The 14651-nt window shown below is 40.3% G+C and overlaps 2 protein-coding genes across 3 annotated transcripts; one reads left to right on the forward strand and one right to left on the reverse strand.

Moving 5' to 3' along the window:
• The first annotated feature begins 1261 nt into the window (after nt 1-1261).
• LOC147848758 (NADH dehydrogenase [ubiquinone] 1 alpha subcomplex subunit 1-like) lies at nt 1262-4877 on the forward strand. Of its 2 annotated transcripts, XM_087338159.1 has the most exons (4): nt 1262-1402; nt 3513-3633; nt 4419-4502; nt 4586-4877. In XM_087338159.1, exons 2-4 carry the CDS (start codon nt 3535-3537, stop codon nt 4604-4606), a joined length of 204 nt encoding a protein of 67 aa, XP_087194285.1. In that variant the 5' UTR covers nt 1262-1402; nt 3513-3534; the 3' UTR covers nt 4607-4877. The 2 variants fall into 2 exon arrangements, with proteins under 2 accessions (XP_087194285.1, XP_087194284.1); XM_087338158.1 differs by lacking the exon at nt 1262-1402 and having other exon boundaries at nt 3478-3633.
• A 2010-nt stretch (nt 4878-6887) lies between these two features.
• Nucleotides 6888-9273, reverse strand: LOC147848759 (uncharacterized). Its single transcript, XM_087338157.1, has one exon. It carries the CDS (start codon nt 9226-9228, stop codon nt 7345-7347), a length of 1884 nt encoding a protein of 627 aa, XP_087194283.1. The 5' UTR covers nt 9229-9273; the 3' UTR covers nt 6888-7344.
• Nucleotides 9274-14651: the final 5378 nt, after the last annotated feature.

The following is a 14651-nucleotide window of genomic DNA, read 5'->3' on the forward strand; positions in this document are numbered from 1 at the left end:
CAAGAATCTGGGAAGTGGTAACATAATACTTCCACATCCAATTGTTGAACCATTGTTTCAAAAAGCTCATTGGGATCTCGATTTCCTTACAAGACCTAACAATGCTAAAGTCATATTCCCATTGTAAGGGCAAACAATAGACACACCTCTAGTAATAGCATGGGGTAGCCTTTGATGCCACCAACCAAAACACATAGGTGATGTACAAGTAAAAGCTTGGCAAGGTGGACAAAAAACAATATGAGGACACATGATCCTATGTCCAAGGCTAATTTAATATCTTAACTTAGTACAATCATTTTAATGTTAGGCTTGGTTGTACATGCCCTTATCTAAACATGTAGGGATATAAGGCTCATGAACTAAAAAATCCACCACTTTCTTAATTGTGTCTATGGAAAGACCTTGAGTGCAACTTGGATCATCAAATGTCATATCAACCTTTCTATGTCTTTTACTTTTTATCAGTTATGTCCCTAATATCTTTTGTTGTAGCTTAAACAAGCAATGTTTTTGAAAGGCATTTGATAGTATCATGTGACCATTTCATGCATCGATGGCTATATGGTTGTCCACATTATGGTTTGGATATAGGTGAGTTGAATGGTATAGATAGGGCTTTCAATTAATTGTGTGCTTTTTTGAGGTTCTTCTATTTTAGTTTCTGGAGTTTCACCTTTGTACCACTCTTTGTACCGAGGTGCATTAGCATTCTAAGGTATTCATGCTTGGCTTCTTTACATGATGTGAAGATAAGATGGACCAATACAAAATTCTCTATTTGACAACATTCAATTGGGTGAGGAGAATTATCCCAATCCACCTCTCATGTTAATTGCTTTAAGTTTGTTCAATTAGCAATGAGATCATTTGGATCCGAATTTTCAATACTTTCTTGGGCATTTGCCCTTGCCCCTAATGAACAACACCACAAATGTCACAAACCCCTACTCTTATTTCAACAATTCAAGAATGGGAACAACTATTCTCGATATCAAGCTGCCAAAGGACTTGGGAGCATCATAGCTGGCACGAGATGAGTAGAGCTTCTTAAGACGAAAAGGGAACATCACACACGACGGTAATCAATCCTTGATACTACCCTTTGTAGATTATAATCCTTGATACTACTCTTTGTAGATTATTTGTAAAAATCCGATGTATACCATCATTGTAAAAAATCCGTGTCGTGCCCTTAACATTCGATAAGATCTATTGTCCGTAAACCATGGCACTATTAGTGAGCTTGTATTATGCATAATTGCAGGTTAATGGAGCCAGTAAATTGTACTCGTAAATAGCTCTTATCTTCACATCTCATCTTTCAATTCATTTTAGATCTTTTGGCGTTTAGGTCAGATCGTTCGCCTGCTTCGCAAGGATCTCTGTCATACTGGTCCAGGTAATCAACCCTCCATCCCTGTTCATCGTCATCAGTGTTAATGTTATTTTTCTCTGTGTTTTCTGTTGTTGTATTTTGAATTTTTGTTTCTGTTTCTTTTATTTTCATCTGTATTTCTATTTTGTTGCTTTTTGGGTTTCTCTTTGTTTTCTTTTTGGGTTTTTCTTTCAATGTCAACATCATCAGAGTTTCGACAGAGATGTAAAATATGCCTAAATTGTTTTATCCTCCACCCAAGAAATCGCCGAATAAGATCATGTGAGCATGTGTGGTAAAATAATGGTGCTTTGTTGGTGATCTATCTCTGTGGTTTAATCCATGGAGCGGGGGTGATCCCATAGTGATGATCAAACTTGGGTTCTGTCTATGATGTCGTATAAGGTCATATGACAACTGGGATGGAGGATATATGGAAGTTTATGTTGGAAATAGATTGGTATAATGAAGCCCATCGTCCTGGTGGGCCTTTAACCTCTCACCTATAAAAATGATGTTATTTTACTTGCTTTCTGCTTCGATGCTCCCACAGTTCTTCCCTACCAACTTAACTACCTGGTTCTGTTGCTGACTCAACAAAGTGGAACATTCTTGTAGAGGAGAGAAGTAGGGGGTTTGTACTTGTATGTTTGTAAGCGTGTATGAAAGAGAAAGGTGATGATGATATACATTTATGTCCATAGAGAACCAATATGACCCATGGAACCAGCAAATGTTCAATGCACTCTCCCCTGCCGTGGAATTGAGGGATTAAAAGAATGGAGGAAGAAGAATATACTGTAAAATCTGGAATGTGAACCAAGCTTGTTTCACTATTTGAATCTGTCATTTGTTTGGCTCTATTATCAAGGCGACAAGCCAAAAGTATGTCCACTGTCATTGGCAATGGTTTTGTTCTTATTAGAACTTCTTGAAAGATAAAACATTGTGGGATTTCTTGCAAGTCGTGCCTGGTGTCCTCATATGGAAGGCATTTCATGTTCTTTTGTGTTTGGTAGATTGAGTTGGAATATTCTATTTTTTGGCTCACTATTCAGCTAACCAGCAATTTGTACACTCAATGTGCGTAAGCCTGTGCACATCAGTGTCACAGCATGGGTGTCCAGATGTGAGCGTCTGCATTGGCAAGCCGTCTTCAGCAATTTCCCCCTGAGATCAAGTACTAATTTGGCGGCAAATTCATAATATTGGGCTGGCTTCCATTCTCATAGTAAATTTTCAAAGTGTCATAGTTTAGATATCCCAATCCTTACATTTAGCCAGCAACTTTGTGCATTTACAATGTTTGACACCTGCAAAATTTTTAGAGGAGGGCTAAGGTTATCACTGCAGCAGAGATTTATAGAAAACCCTGAGGATCGAGGATCCCATTTAAGTAGTATTTTTCTATTCTTTTCAATACGTGATGGAGAGATTAAGACCATGCTGTTGTGCTAAATGACACTTGAGATGGGAAAAAGATGACTGTTTTTCTAATCACTGTCTACATTGTATAGCATCCACACGTTTTATTTTACTTAACTTCTTGCTGATGCAGTGGTTTTAGGGACAAGGAAAAATGTGGTGGGAATCCATGCTCCCCATGGGAATTATTGTTGGGATGATTTTCATAATGGGACAGTCGCAGCAGAGATTTATAGAAAACCCTGAGGATCCCATTTAAGTAGTATTTTTCTATTCTTTTCAATACGTGATGGAGAGGTTAAGACCATGCTGTTGTGCCAAATGACGCTTGAGATAGGAAAAAGATGACTGTTCTTCTAATCACTGTCTACATTGTATAGCATCCACACGTTTTATTTTACTTAACTTCTTGCTGATGCAGTGGTTTTAGGGACAAGGAAAAATGTGGTGGGAATTCATGCTCCCCATGGGAATTATTGTTGGGATGATTTTCATAATGGGACAGTCGCAGCAGAGATTTATAGAAAACCCTGAGGATCCCATTTAAGTAGTATTTTTCTATTCTTTTCAATACGTGATGGAGAGGTTAAGACCATGCTGTTGTGCCAAATGACACTTGAGATAGCAAAAAGATGACTGTTCTTCTAAGCACTGTCTACATTGTATAGCATCCACATGTTTTATTTCACTTAACTTCTTGCTGATGCAGTGGTTTTTAGGAACAAGGAAAAATGTGGTGGGAATCCATGCTCCCCATGGGAATTATTGTTGGGATGATTTTCATAATGGGACAATCACAAGATTTCTTCCATAAGGCTGCTTTTGGCAAGGTATTATTTTATAGAATGGTTAATTATTTTCCGTCGAAATTATTGTTGGGGTGGTGAACCTAATCTTGATTGTGAGTATATACATAGTGTTTCTTGCAGAATTAAAATTTCTGTTAATACATGCATAAACACGCATATATTATATCTATATATATTTAATATTATTTTCTTGGTTATGTAGCTAAAGGTGCTACAAAATGTTTGACGGGTTAATGCTCAGGTAGATCAGGAGTATTGGCGCCATTTATAATTCTTACTATTTATGCATTGTGAAGCTGGGCCAGGTGATTTGTATACTATTAATATAAATATAAGGATATTCGGTGAAATCCAAAAAAGACATTGAAGAAGAGGGGGTTAGACCTGACTTCATAATGTTATGGTACAATATTATGATCTGAAGTGGAGGATGCATGGAGATGGCCAGACTGTGAAACGTTAAAACAAGAAATTATTTAACATTTGAGAATCCATTTTTAGAAACCTGTTTAGCATCTGATGTAGATAAGATTAATGTATTTTGTAGCAACTAAAACAAATAGATCACAGCAGGTGGTAATTCCTGAGAGAGATTAATACATTTTCTAGGATCTTAAAAGCAGGAGATCTGTTTGTCATTCGTTCACGAGATCGTATATAGTTTATATAAGAGGAAAAGAAAAGGTACGATTGGGATCAGTGAAACATTTTGGCTATTTGTAGACCAGTGACTATTTTCCAGGATATCGGGGTTCCTTATGTTTCTGCTCTAATTAGGATTTATTCTATATTTATGTTACTTTCAGCCCAAACATCCTTGCTCAGATGCTTGGGATAGAGCCATGGAAGAAAGAGATTGGAGGGTTCGCGAAGAAGCTGAAGCAGCTCAGGTAATTTTTCTTTCAATGTTTATTTCTTTTGATTTCCATATTAGAATCTCCCATTTCATTTTCTTTCTTTGATGTGCTTACAGTCGAGTAACAAGGCCGAATGAGTGTTTCACATTGGAACAAACTTTGACAATCTTGATTACAAAAATAAGAAAACTAGAAATTTTTGTTCAGCCATCATATATAAAGTTGCTGATATTGTCACTGACGTTTGCTCTTTTACTCAATTAGTAGCATGTTTTATCATTGGAAGAAGTATAAAAGTACGTGTGGGTGATTTCAGATATTGACAAAGTAAGATCCACATTTTTTCTGAATGTGTCTTTATTTTATGGCATCGTCAAATATTTTGAGCTTAAAACATAGTGAATTCTGGTTTTGCTTTTTCAAGGTGTGTTTTGTCTTTCAAACCATGCACACATGATGGAAGATATTGATCACATAATTGAACTTTCCACTCTCTATTAATCCTTGAGAACGTGTAGGGAGAAACAGATATAGGTTCCGCACTTTTAAACCACCTGTTTTTATAGGGAGACTGAAGTTTGTCAATAGCTTCTAACTTTAAACCACCCATTTTCATGTTTCTGTTTTTTTGTAGGAAATGCTTTAGCTACAGCTTGTTTGCCTAAAGATTTTAAGTAAATGCACGTCTATGGACTGGAATCATTAATCATCACGAATTTTTAGAATATTCAACATTTCGTTTTGTATGCTAGGAAGAAAGTTGCCCTTCTGTAGGAACAGCTACCAAAAAGAACTGTGTTTCATGGACAACAGCCAATTTTATCTATACCAGACATTGTTAACAAAATAGGAATTTCACTGTGAATTGATGTCATTTGTGAATGCATAATTTGATTTAGCTCCTGCTAAAGACATTCTATTCCTTAGTATTGAAATTGATCCATTGAATCGTTTGTCTAATTGTTTGATGCAACAGTTTACTGTGTAGTGGTGAAAACGGCCTTTTTAGCCATTGCATTCCATGTATACTATTCCTGAGGACGTGACTGTTGTAAAGTCATGTTTGCCCAATCCATGAAATGGCATTATTCGTAACTGAGAATATCTTTACCTTTAATTTCACAAATTGTCAGTAATACACCTTCATAAAGACGTTTTTCTGAAAAGCAACCCTCTGAACAGACTCACTTCTTTGATTTCGTGCAAATTTTTTATTGGGGAATTTGCACATGCATTTTGGAATACATATCCAAGAGCATATTTCTAATGCATTCGTATGCATGCACTGTGCTTTCAAAGACTGTCCAAGATGAACAGACTCCTCAGGTTTCATTGGGAAATTTTTGCATGTGCATTTAGTAATATCCAAGAGCATATTTTTGAGGTATTACATATGCATGGCAACGTGCTTTCAAGGACTATCGAAGATAAGCAGACTCCTTACTTCTTCATATGCATTCAAAAGCTTTCAAACACTACCCGAGATAAATATATTCCTGAGGTCTTAAGACTCTTGCACCACAAAATTTGAAGCATATACATTATCCTGCTGTTTTTGGATTCTACCAAATTCTAAAAAGTGCAGGATTATAAAAATGAAGAGAGATAATTATATAGATAGCCCTATCAGATATTAACACAAGCTTATAATGACAATCTAAATAGCACCTTCAATTCATCAATTATGTCAACCAAGTTTTCTGAGCATAATTCAAAAGGCATTCAAAATTGATTAGTAGCTACAGAAAATAAATTTAATGATTTCGACTAAATATGGTTAACATAAAATTACTCTAGTCCTAGTTTGATCATGTCGTACTGAGCACACCAACAATCCTACGTGAATTTTCTTTCACAGCCTTGGAAATGTCAAATATCTATATCTATTTATATATATATAATATATATTGCATGTTTCTTTTATAATATCCATCAGCAAGAATGAGAGGTTCACCTACCACACGTGTCTGGATCTTTGCAGCGAACTAGTTTAAAGCATTGTAAATTACCATCCACTATCAATAATGTCAAATATCTATATCTATTTATATATATATATAATATATTGCAATTTTCTTTTACAATATCCATCAGTAAGAATGGGAGGTTCACCTACCACACTTGTGTCTGGATCTTTGCAGCGCACTAGTTTAAAGTATCGTACATTACCATACACTATCAATCAACTATACAGTAGGACAACTTGGCCACAAATTATCCCAGTTCTTTGATCATGTCTTACCCTGCATGGAAAAAACTATACAGTAGGACAACTTTTGACTGACCATGATCTCTTTCGCATACAATTACAAACCAATGAATCAAAGTAAATTTCTTCAAGCAACAAACAGGATTAATTGAGCAAGTGAAATCCCTAGAATACCAGAGGGCATTGACAAAGAAACATTCAGCCAGCCATTCTGTAATTCTGCTTGATATATTGGCATTTGAATTCCTAAATCAAGAGAGTATACATAGATAGAGAACAGAACCTTGTCTCTGACTTACATTTCTGTACAGTATCATAAAGATATTGTATAAGCCTGTATCAGAAATATAAGCAACACTTCTGCCACACAAACTTATGTATAGTCAGAAACTTTCAGATACAGAAAAAAAGGAGCACCTCAACAAATGTATTCCCTTTTCAATAGAGTATCCGGAGTTCCTAATGGTGTCAAATAGAATTAGATTGAAGGTAAAAGAAAAAAGAAAAGAAATCAAGGTCAAAATTCAAATCACCAGATGCTTCATAGACAGAGACTTATGCCTCTCAGTCACCTCTCAAAGGTTGAGATATCTTACTGCTTCAACCACATCTAATCACCCAAGCCTTTGGTCAAATCACTTAACATAAATGAATGGTGATAAATTCTCAAAGGCTATTCCGACGGTTAGATAATGTTTTGGGCTTCTTTGTTATACTTCTAGCATTATTTTGAGGTCTTCTTGGAGTCCCCTTTCGCTGTTTTATTGCCATGCTTTTCATTTCAGAAATGATAGGACCAGGAGGAACTCCTTTCTTCAAAGCACTCCCTCGAGGGGTGGCTGAAGGAGGTACTCTTACACTCTCTGGTGGAAGCGGAGAAGTTGGTCTCCACACCAAGTTTTTCTTGAGAGCAAATCTTACCTTTTTTACCTTAGTAGAACTGGTGGTAGTTCTTTCAAAGGTGTCCATGCTAGATTCAGCATCAACTTTTTTGGGCGATTTTGCTCCTTTATTTTCGCAAACATCCACTAGCTTCTTTTTCTTACTTCCAGTATTACGTGGAGAAACAGCAGTAATCATGGCAACAGGTGATAAACATGTGTCAGACTCAGATATTTCTTCTGCAAGTAAATCAAACTGCCTTTTCAGATTTGAAATCACTGAATCATCCATGGTTAATACTCTGGCGTCATTTTCAGCTGTAAAATCAGAAATTTCTTTTACATTGTTAGCATGCTTCTCAGCCACATCAACAATGTCTAAGGGAATTTCAGAAACTTCTTTCTTTGACTTTTTATTTGATTTTTTCATGCCTGACAAGGCTGGCCTGGAACTTTTTGAAGGGTCTGTCATAGCCTCAGACACTTTCCGTTTACTCAACTTCATCTTTTGCTTGCTTCCCTTCTTTTCAGTAGAAAGTGTGCCGTTACTTGAAACAGTATCTATTTGGCATTCAGATACTTTAGCTTCACCCAATTTCAGCTCTTCATTGGTTCCATTTTTGTCTGCTGTGAATGTTAGTTCACTCTTCTGTCCTGAACCTTCACCTTCCACCATTTCTGAGGTTCCACATGCTAGAACATTGATGCTTTTAGTAGCATACTTATTTTTCTTCTTTTTCTGCTTGACCTTTGGATCTGCCTGTTCCATAATCTTTTTTCTCTTCTTTATCTTTCCAGATATAGGAAGCACGATGCCAGAGGCACTGAAAAGCTTCTCAAGAGTTTCATATTCTCTATGTAACTCATACAAAAGTTTCCGATTTGCTTGTGAAACAGTGGGCATAGATGCAAGTTTAAAAGCCTCAAAAGTTAATGGAGAGCTGAGAGCCAAGAACCCAAGCAATTCTGCATCTGATTTGCATAAAGTTTCATTCTGCTTGGCCCTAACATAGGCATGCCCATGCTCAAGAAGGCGTCCAAAAATATTTTCTCTAATTCTCTGGAGAAGGGACTTGTCAGAAGCATGGGCAATGACCTCAATGAAAGGCTCTATGAATATCTTAAATATATCATCTCTCAATGGGAGAAATTTCTCAAGTTCGTTGAGAAAAATATCAGCATAATGGAGATTAATCCCCAGAGCAGCATGATGATCTTTTGCCAAGAATGTCCACTCCAAAAGAGCATCCATAAACTCTTTGGTCAAACTGGCATCCCACCCTGACCTTTCCAAAACCATCAACATATGGACTAAATACCTCCTTAGCAGAAGATAAAACTTATCCAATCTGAGTCTGTCTATCCCAGCCCATTCCCTTCTCATGGTCACAAGAAAAACCTTAAAAAATTGTAATGAAAGTGCACCATCGAGCTTCTCTGGAATTGATGTCAATCTTTCAATGAGATCAGTTTGCACAGGTACCTTGTCAGAGTGCCACACACAATAGAAAAGTCCTTTCCAAATCTTTTTCAACTCTTCATCTTCAATATGCTTCTTAGATGTAAGCCACGCAACAAGCAGTGAGATAGCTTTTTCACGTGTCTTCAAACTTGGTGAAGCTAGCTTCCTTGCGAAGCCCATCTTGCACTCTTCTACGAGAGCTTCCATCCTCAGTTCTAATTTAACTTCTGAAAAAGGAATTCAGACAGAATGAAGCAAGAAAATAAGAAAAAACTTCATAATGCTGAACATTTCCATAGAATTCAACAGAAGATATAATGGGTTATCTCCAGAATCAAATCGAAAATCATAACAGAGATTAGTATCATTTCTGGCTTGATGGAAACTAATATATGGTTTGATCAATAGAAAGATTATTGCAATACTAAAGGGGTTCTGAACTGAGTGCCTTCCATTGAGAGACTAAACAAGGAGAGCTAAGTAAGTGCATTTATAAATTAATGCATTACTAAGGGAATTCTGAACTAAGTGCCTTTCATTGAGATACTATACAAGCAGAGTTAAGAAAGTGCCTTTATGATATGCTTGTTATTAACAGCCTTTATACCAATCATGATTCACTTTGGGATTTAAATCATTAAATAAAAGTAAAAAATTGACCAAAATGTTCACTTTATTTTTGAAACACTTGGTAATTGTACAGTGTCTAGTTGATCTAGCATGTCAGTGAAAAATACTCACTCCGTAAAAGAAATCCTAACTTCACGTATCAGATAAAATGAAAGCAATGGTATGAATGAGAATGTTAGATTGAAATCAAAGCATAATTACATGACTTTGAATACCAATGGATCAAGGTTAGGGGATAATAGGGTTTCTATCAGTCACAAAAGACTGCAGATCACATAGAAAAAGAAATCAACTAGAAAAGGCAATAGTCCAACAGAGAAATGAAGCATATGGATGGTTATCCCAAAGAAATAAGGTGATCTTTGTTGTCCATAGGCCAAAAATAGAAATTAATTAAATATAATACGCCGGAAGTAAGGCGAGTAGGTAAGGGAGAATTAGGTAAAACGCCGAGTTTCGAGCCTCACAATCAGCCGACCGCTCGGCGCTGTATGAAGGAAAAGAAGTATATAAACCGAGGTCTGCGTACCTCGGCAAAGGGGAGATATCCAGAGCCTAGGGAGGTCGGTTCATAGTTAAAAGAGCTTTGTAAGGCTACCGGCTGTGGGCCGTGTTCTTTTGTAATCATCGCTAACTATTGCAGTAATACATATCTATAGCTCTTGTTGTTTTCATCTATGTGTCGTCGCTTTCAAGGTCTCAACTACGTATATGACCCGGGCTCTATTCCGGGTATGCTCTCCGTGTTCTCCCCCTAACGACACCTCCATGCACCAGTCTTCACGATTACACTTCCCTTGATACCGATAGCTTGTAGGCATATCGAAGGTGTTTCCACCAGAACGGTTAACACAATTTGGCACGCCCGGTTACAGCTGTGAGATCAAAGCGAACTACATTGAAAACAACCTTCAGCCGCCATAACGGCGCCCAATCGCATCAAGCGGTCTCGGCCATCTGGCCGACACCCTGAGCTAGTCGAAGGCACTTCTGACTCAGCGGTCACGGACCAGTCCTTCCCAAAAACATCGGAGGCTCACCGGTTGCAATCCTCGCCACCTGCTACTCGGTCGCGAGTCGAGTCCACACCAACCTCCCCACCAAGCCCTCCAGAGATCACCCACCCTAACCCTAACCCTTTTCCAGCTTTACCGGAAGACTCCGAATTCGATACCATGTCATATCCTTACCCACGATACACCGACAGCCCCGACGCGGAGTCGCACGTCCGTGCCTTCGTATCCACCGGCAGGCCAACCACTCAACCTAGCGCCTCTCGCTTGCCGAAATCGAGGCCTCAAAAATTGCCGAGTTAACGCTATCCCTCGATGGACCAGCTGCGCGATGGTATTCTGGCCTCAACACAGGGGAGTTTGGCACATTCCACGACGTTTGCACAAAGTTCCTAGAACCGTTCCATCGCGAGGTGCCCAAACGAGAATTGCTCCAGCAGTTCTTCTCCATGAGACAAGAACCGCACGAGACGGTCGCACAGTTCACGATCCGGTTCCGGGATCTCTACAAACAAGTGGCCGACGATGTCTTTGAACAACACATTCCGGACGCATTCCTGTCCAGCCTACAGGAGCCTCTACGAACAAGGAAATCCATTAACTCGTAAGTTGTGCCCAGTCGAAGTAGCTGCCGCCGCTCGTATGGCCGAGGAGCACGCCGAAACAAAGATGATCCAACGCGTGCTAATGGGTGAAATCGAACCTCACGAGGATCAAGCCTTACAAAAGATAGGACGGAAGAAGCAAGTCCAAAATGCTTCGCTTCTCATGGAACTACCGGATCTGAACATGGCCTTAGTTGAGGCATTTCGCAATCTACACCACACTACTCGGGCAGCCAAGGACATGGCCCGACGTATCAAAACGGCGCATCAGCAAGCCAAACGGGCTACCGACCTATGGCAAGCCGCCGAGGAGAAACTGGTGACACTCACGCAGCAACAGCCGCCCTTAATCCTCCCTGCGCCGAGTGAAGCTGTCTCACCAGCCACTCTTCCGAACCCGAGCCCGAGTGCTGAAGGTACCATAGCACACAAAGACGACACCGCCCACCCCACAGTAGCCACGGCCGAGGCCAGCACAATGACTGACTCGGTACAGGCAAGTGCGCCATCGTCACAGGCAGATATCAGCCCGCACCCCCAAACCAGCCACGCCTCGACACAAACGCCACCACCTCCGGAAGTCATGGAACGAGCGACACAAACAGACAGGGAATCCTCGGCACAACTCCAGCAAGCGGCAACCCAGATAGGGCCTCCCCTTAGGGACTACCAGGAGGAGCTTCAGGCCCAGATCGCGTTGGCCGAAATGGCCGAACAGAATCACAACAACAACATTCTTGGCCAGCAACGAGAACAAGCCGCGAGCCGTGAAGCGAACCTCAAGCGCTTGCTTGCTGAAAGGTCGGCTGCGCTTGAAGCACGAGAACGAGAGGTGATGACCCTCCAAGTCTCGATAACTGAGGCTAAGGAACGGTTCATCAAAGAAACCGAGCGGAATAGCCAACGAGAACAAGAGCTCTTCGCCGACAACCAGGAATTACGCCATCATCAATGAGCCTTCCAGGACATGGCCAACGAACATATGCAGAAGTGGAGGATCTCGGAGGAGCAACGAGCAAAAATTTCCGATGCATATCACCAGTTGCAATCCGAGCACATCGCCATCAAAGAACACCGGGACGCTTGGCAACTAGGAAGGGACGAAACTGTAGCTCAGCTCACCAACCGTTATGAGCAGACCATCACGCTCATCACGGAAAAAGCAAAAGATAATCAAGCTACGTTAGCACTCTTCGCCCGCAAAAGCCAAGGCCGCAAGGGAGGCACTGGAAGTTCACCGCGCGAGCATCGGCATGGACGATATCAAAATCAAGACCCTAATCCACAAGTATCGCCAACAATTCACCACGAAGATCAAAGAAACGCTTGACCATGTTTGGTAGGAGTGGTCAGCCCAAGCTGCGGACCTACACATACTAAGCGTGGATGCCGAGAACCGACGGAAGGAGGGCCGAGGATTTTACAAGATGGATGACACCAGCATCCAGACCCTCCGTGAGGACTTAACGGAAGAATATCATAGTTTGGCAACATCCCACACCGCGGCCATCGAGCAACTCTTGGAGGAATTCAACGACGATCTAATGGTGTTTCGTTTAGAAGCCGAAGCATACGAGGAAGAACGACTCGCTACCGGGAGTCACAGAGCTCCCACAAACACCGAGCAAGGAACCGAGTCACTCCCCACGGTAGCTAGACCGGAGGAGTCTGCTCCTACCGACGTCCACATCCCACCGGAGCCACAGACTATAACCCCGACCCTGCCTGCATCGGTCCCAACAGAGGAAGGCACACACGCCGACACCGTCATCCCCAACTCGGCAACACCACCCCCATCACCAACCCCATCGGCCAAGCAGCCAGCCCAACCCCACGCCCCCGAGGATATCCTCAGCATATTGGAAGAAGAATAAGACCAACCTCTAAGCCCCGTAGGAACGGGCCATTTTTGCAATTCGTGTGGTTTTGTTAAATCCATGGTGAACCATGGGTCTGACAGACAAAGTCCTGTCCCACGGGCGTGCTAGGTGTTGTCCATAGGCCAAAAATAGAAATTAATTAAATATAATACGCCGGAAGTAAGGCGAGTAGGTAAGGGAGAATTAGGTAAAACGCCGAGTTTCGAGCCTCACAATCAGCCGACCGCTCGGCGCTGTATGAAGGAAAAGAAGTATATAAACCGAGGTCTGCGTACCTCGGCAAAGGGGAGATATCCAGAGCCTAGGGAGGTCGGTTCATAGTTAAAAGAGCTTTGTAAGGCTACCGGCTGTGGGCTGTGTTCTTTTGTAATCATCGCTAACTATTGCAGTAATACATATCTATAGCTCTTGTTGTTTTCATCTATGTGTTGTCGCTTTTAGGGTCTCAACTACGTATACAACCCGGGCTCTATTCCGGGTATGCTCTCCGTGTTCTCCCCCTAACGACACCTCCGTGCACCAGTCTTCACGATTACACTTCCCTTGATACCGATAGCTTGTAGGCATATCGAAGGTGTTTCCGCCAGAACGGTTAACAATCTTAAATCCTACGATTTAATAGGTGAAGGGTATCCCCTCATATTTTGTAGGCTACGTTGTCATATCTATACATCAATATCACATAGCCTCATCCAGATGTTCAGATAGAGAAGATATACCTGGAGGTTGCTAATCATGGTTTTTTGGGAGGTAGCAATGATACTTATTTTTGTATATAACAATGAATGCACATTTTTAAAAGCCTTTTTAGAGCTTAGTGGATACATTCAACTGAGGAATGTAACATTCACCAAATATAATGTAATCTCTTCATCTTGCTAAACAAACACATAGTCTTGGTTTTTAAACATCACTTACAGTTAATAATGTGGGATATGATTTAACACATGTGAAATGATATTCAAGAACAGACACCAATTTTATTAGTTAAGAGGATAAGCATCAGATTATAGTATCCCTCCTACGAAGAAGAAGGAACTGGAGGGTTCCACATGTATTATGAGTTGTTACGAGGTTGTAAATATAAGAATTGGTTCAAGTGATTTGGTTTTAAGGAATAAGGCATGAGCCAAGGTTGTTAATTGTGTTGTTTATACAAATGAAGCAAAAGGAAAGATGAAGGAATTTTCTTGTGAATGAAATGTTTCATTCCACGCACAGACATGTGGATATATAGAAAGTGTGAACCTGTACGTTCTCCAATACAGCATTCATAAAAATATGTTGCTGAAAGCATTGAAGAAACCAATCACCTATGTCGGATGAGAATGTTGATATGAAATGGGTTGCTTAAACTCAATCAATTCAGAATGCAACAGTTCTGAAATTTATATTTTCCCAAGTACTCTAGAAATTAATCGAACATGGCAGAAATTTAGCATATGATTTTTGGAGACAGTACTCATTTCACTACATATAATGCTTTCGTTCAACGATTTTTT

Source organism: Azolla caroliniana, unplaced genomic scaffold (assembly GCF_043228905.1).
Source record: "Azolla caroliniana isolate FFs.n. ecotype wild unplaced genomic scaffold, voAzoCaro1.0.p SCAF_233, whole genome shotgun sequence".
Lineage (NCBI taxonomy): Eukaryota > Viridiplantae > Streptophyta > Polypodiopsida > Salviniales > Salviniaceae > Azolla > Azolla caroliniana.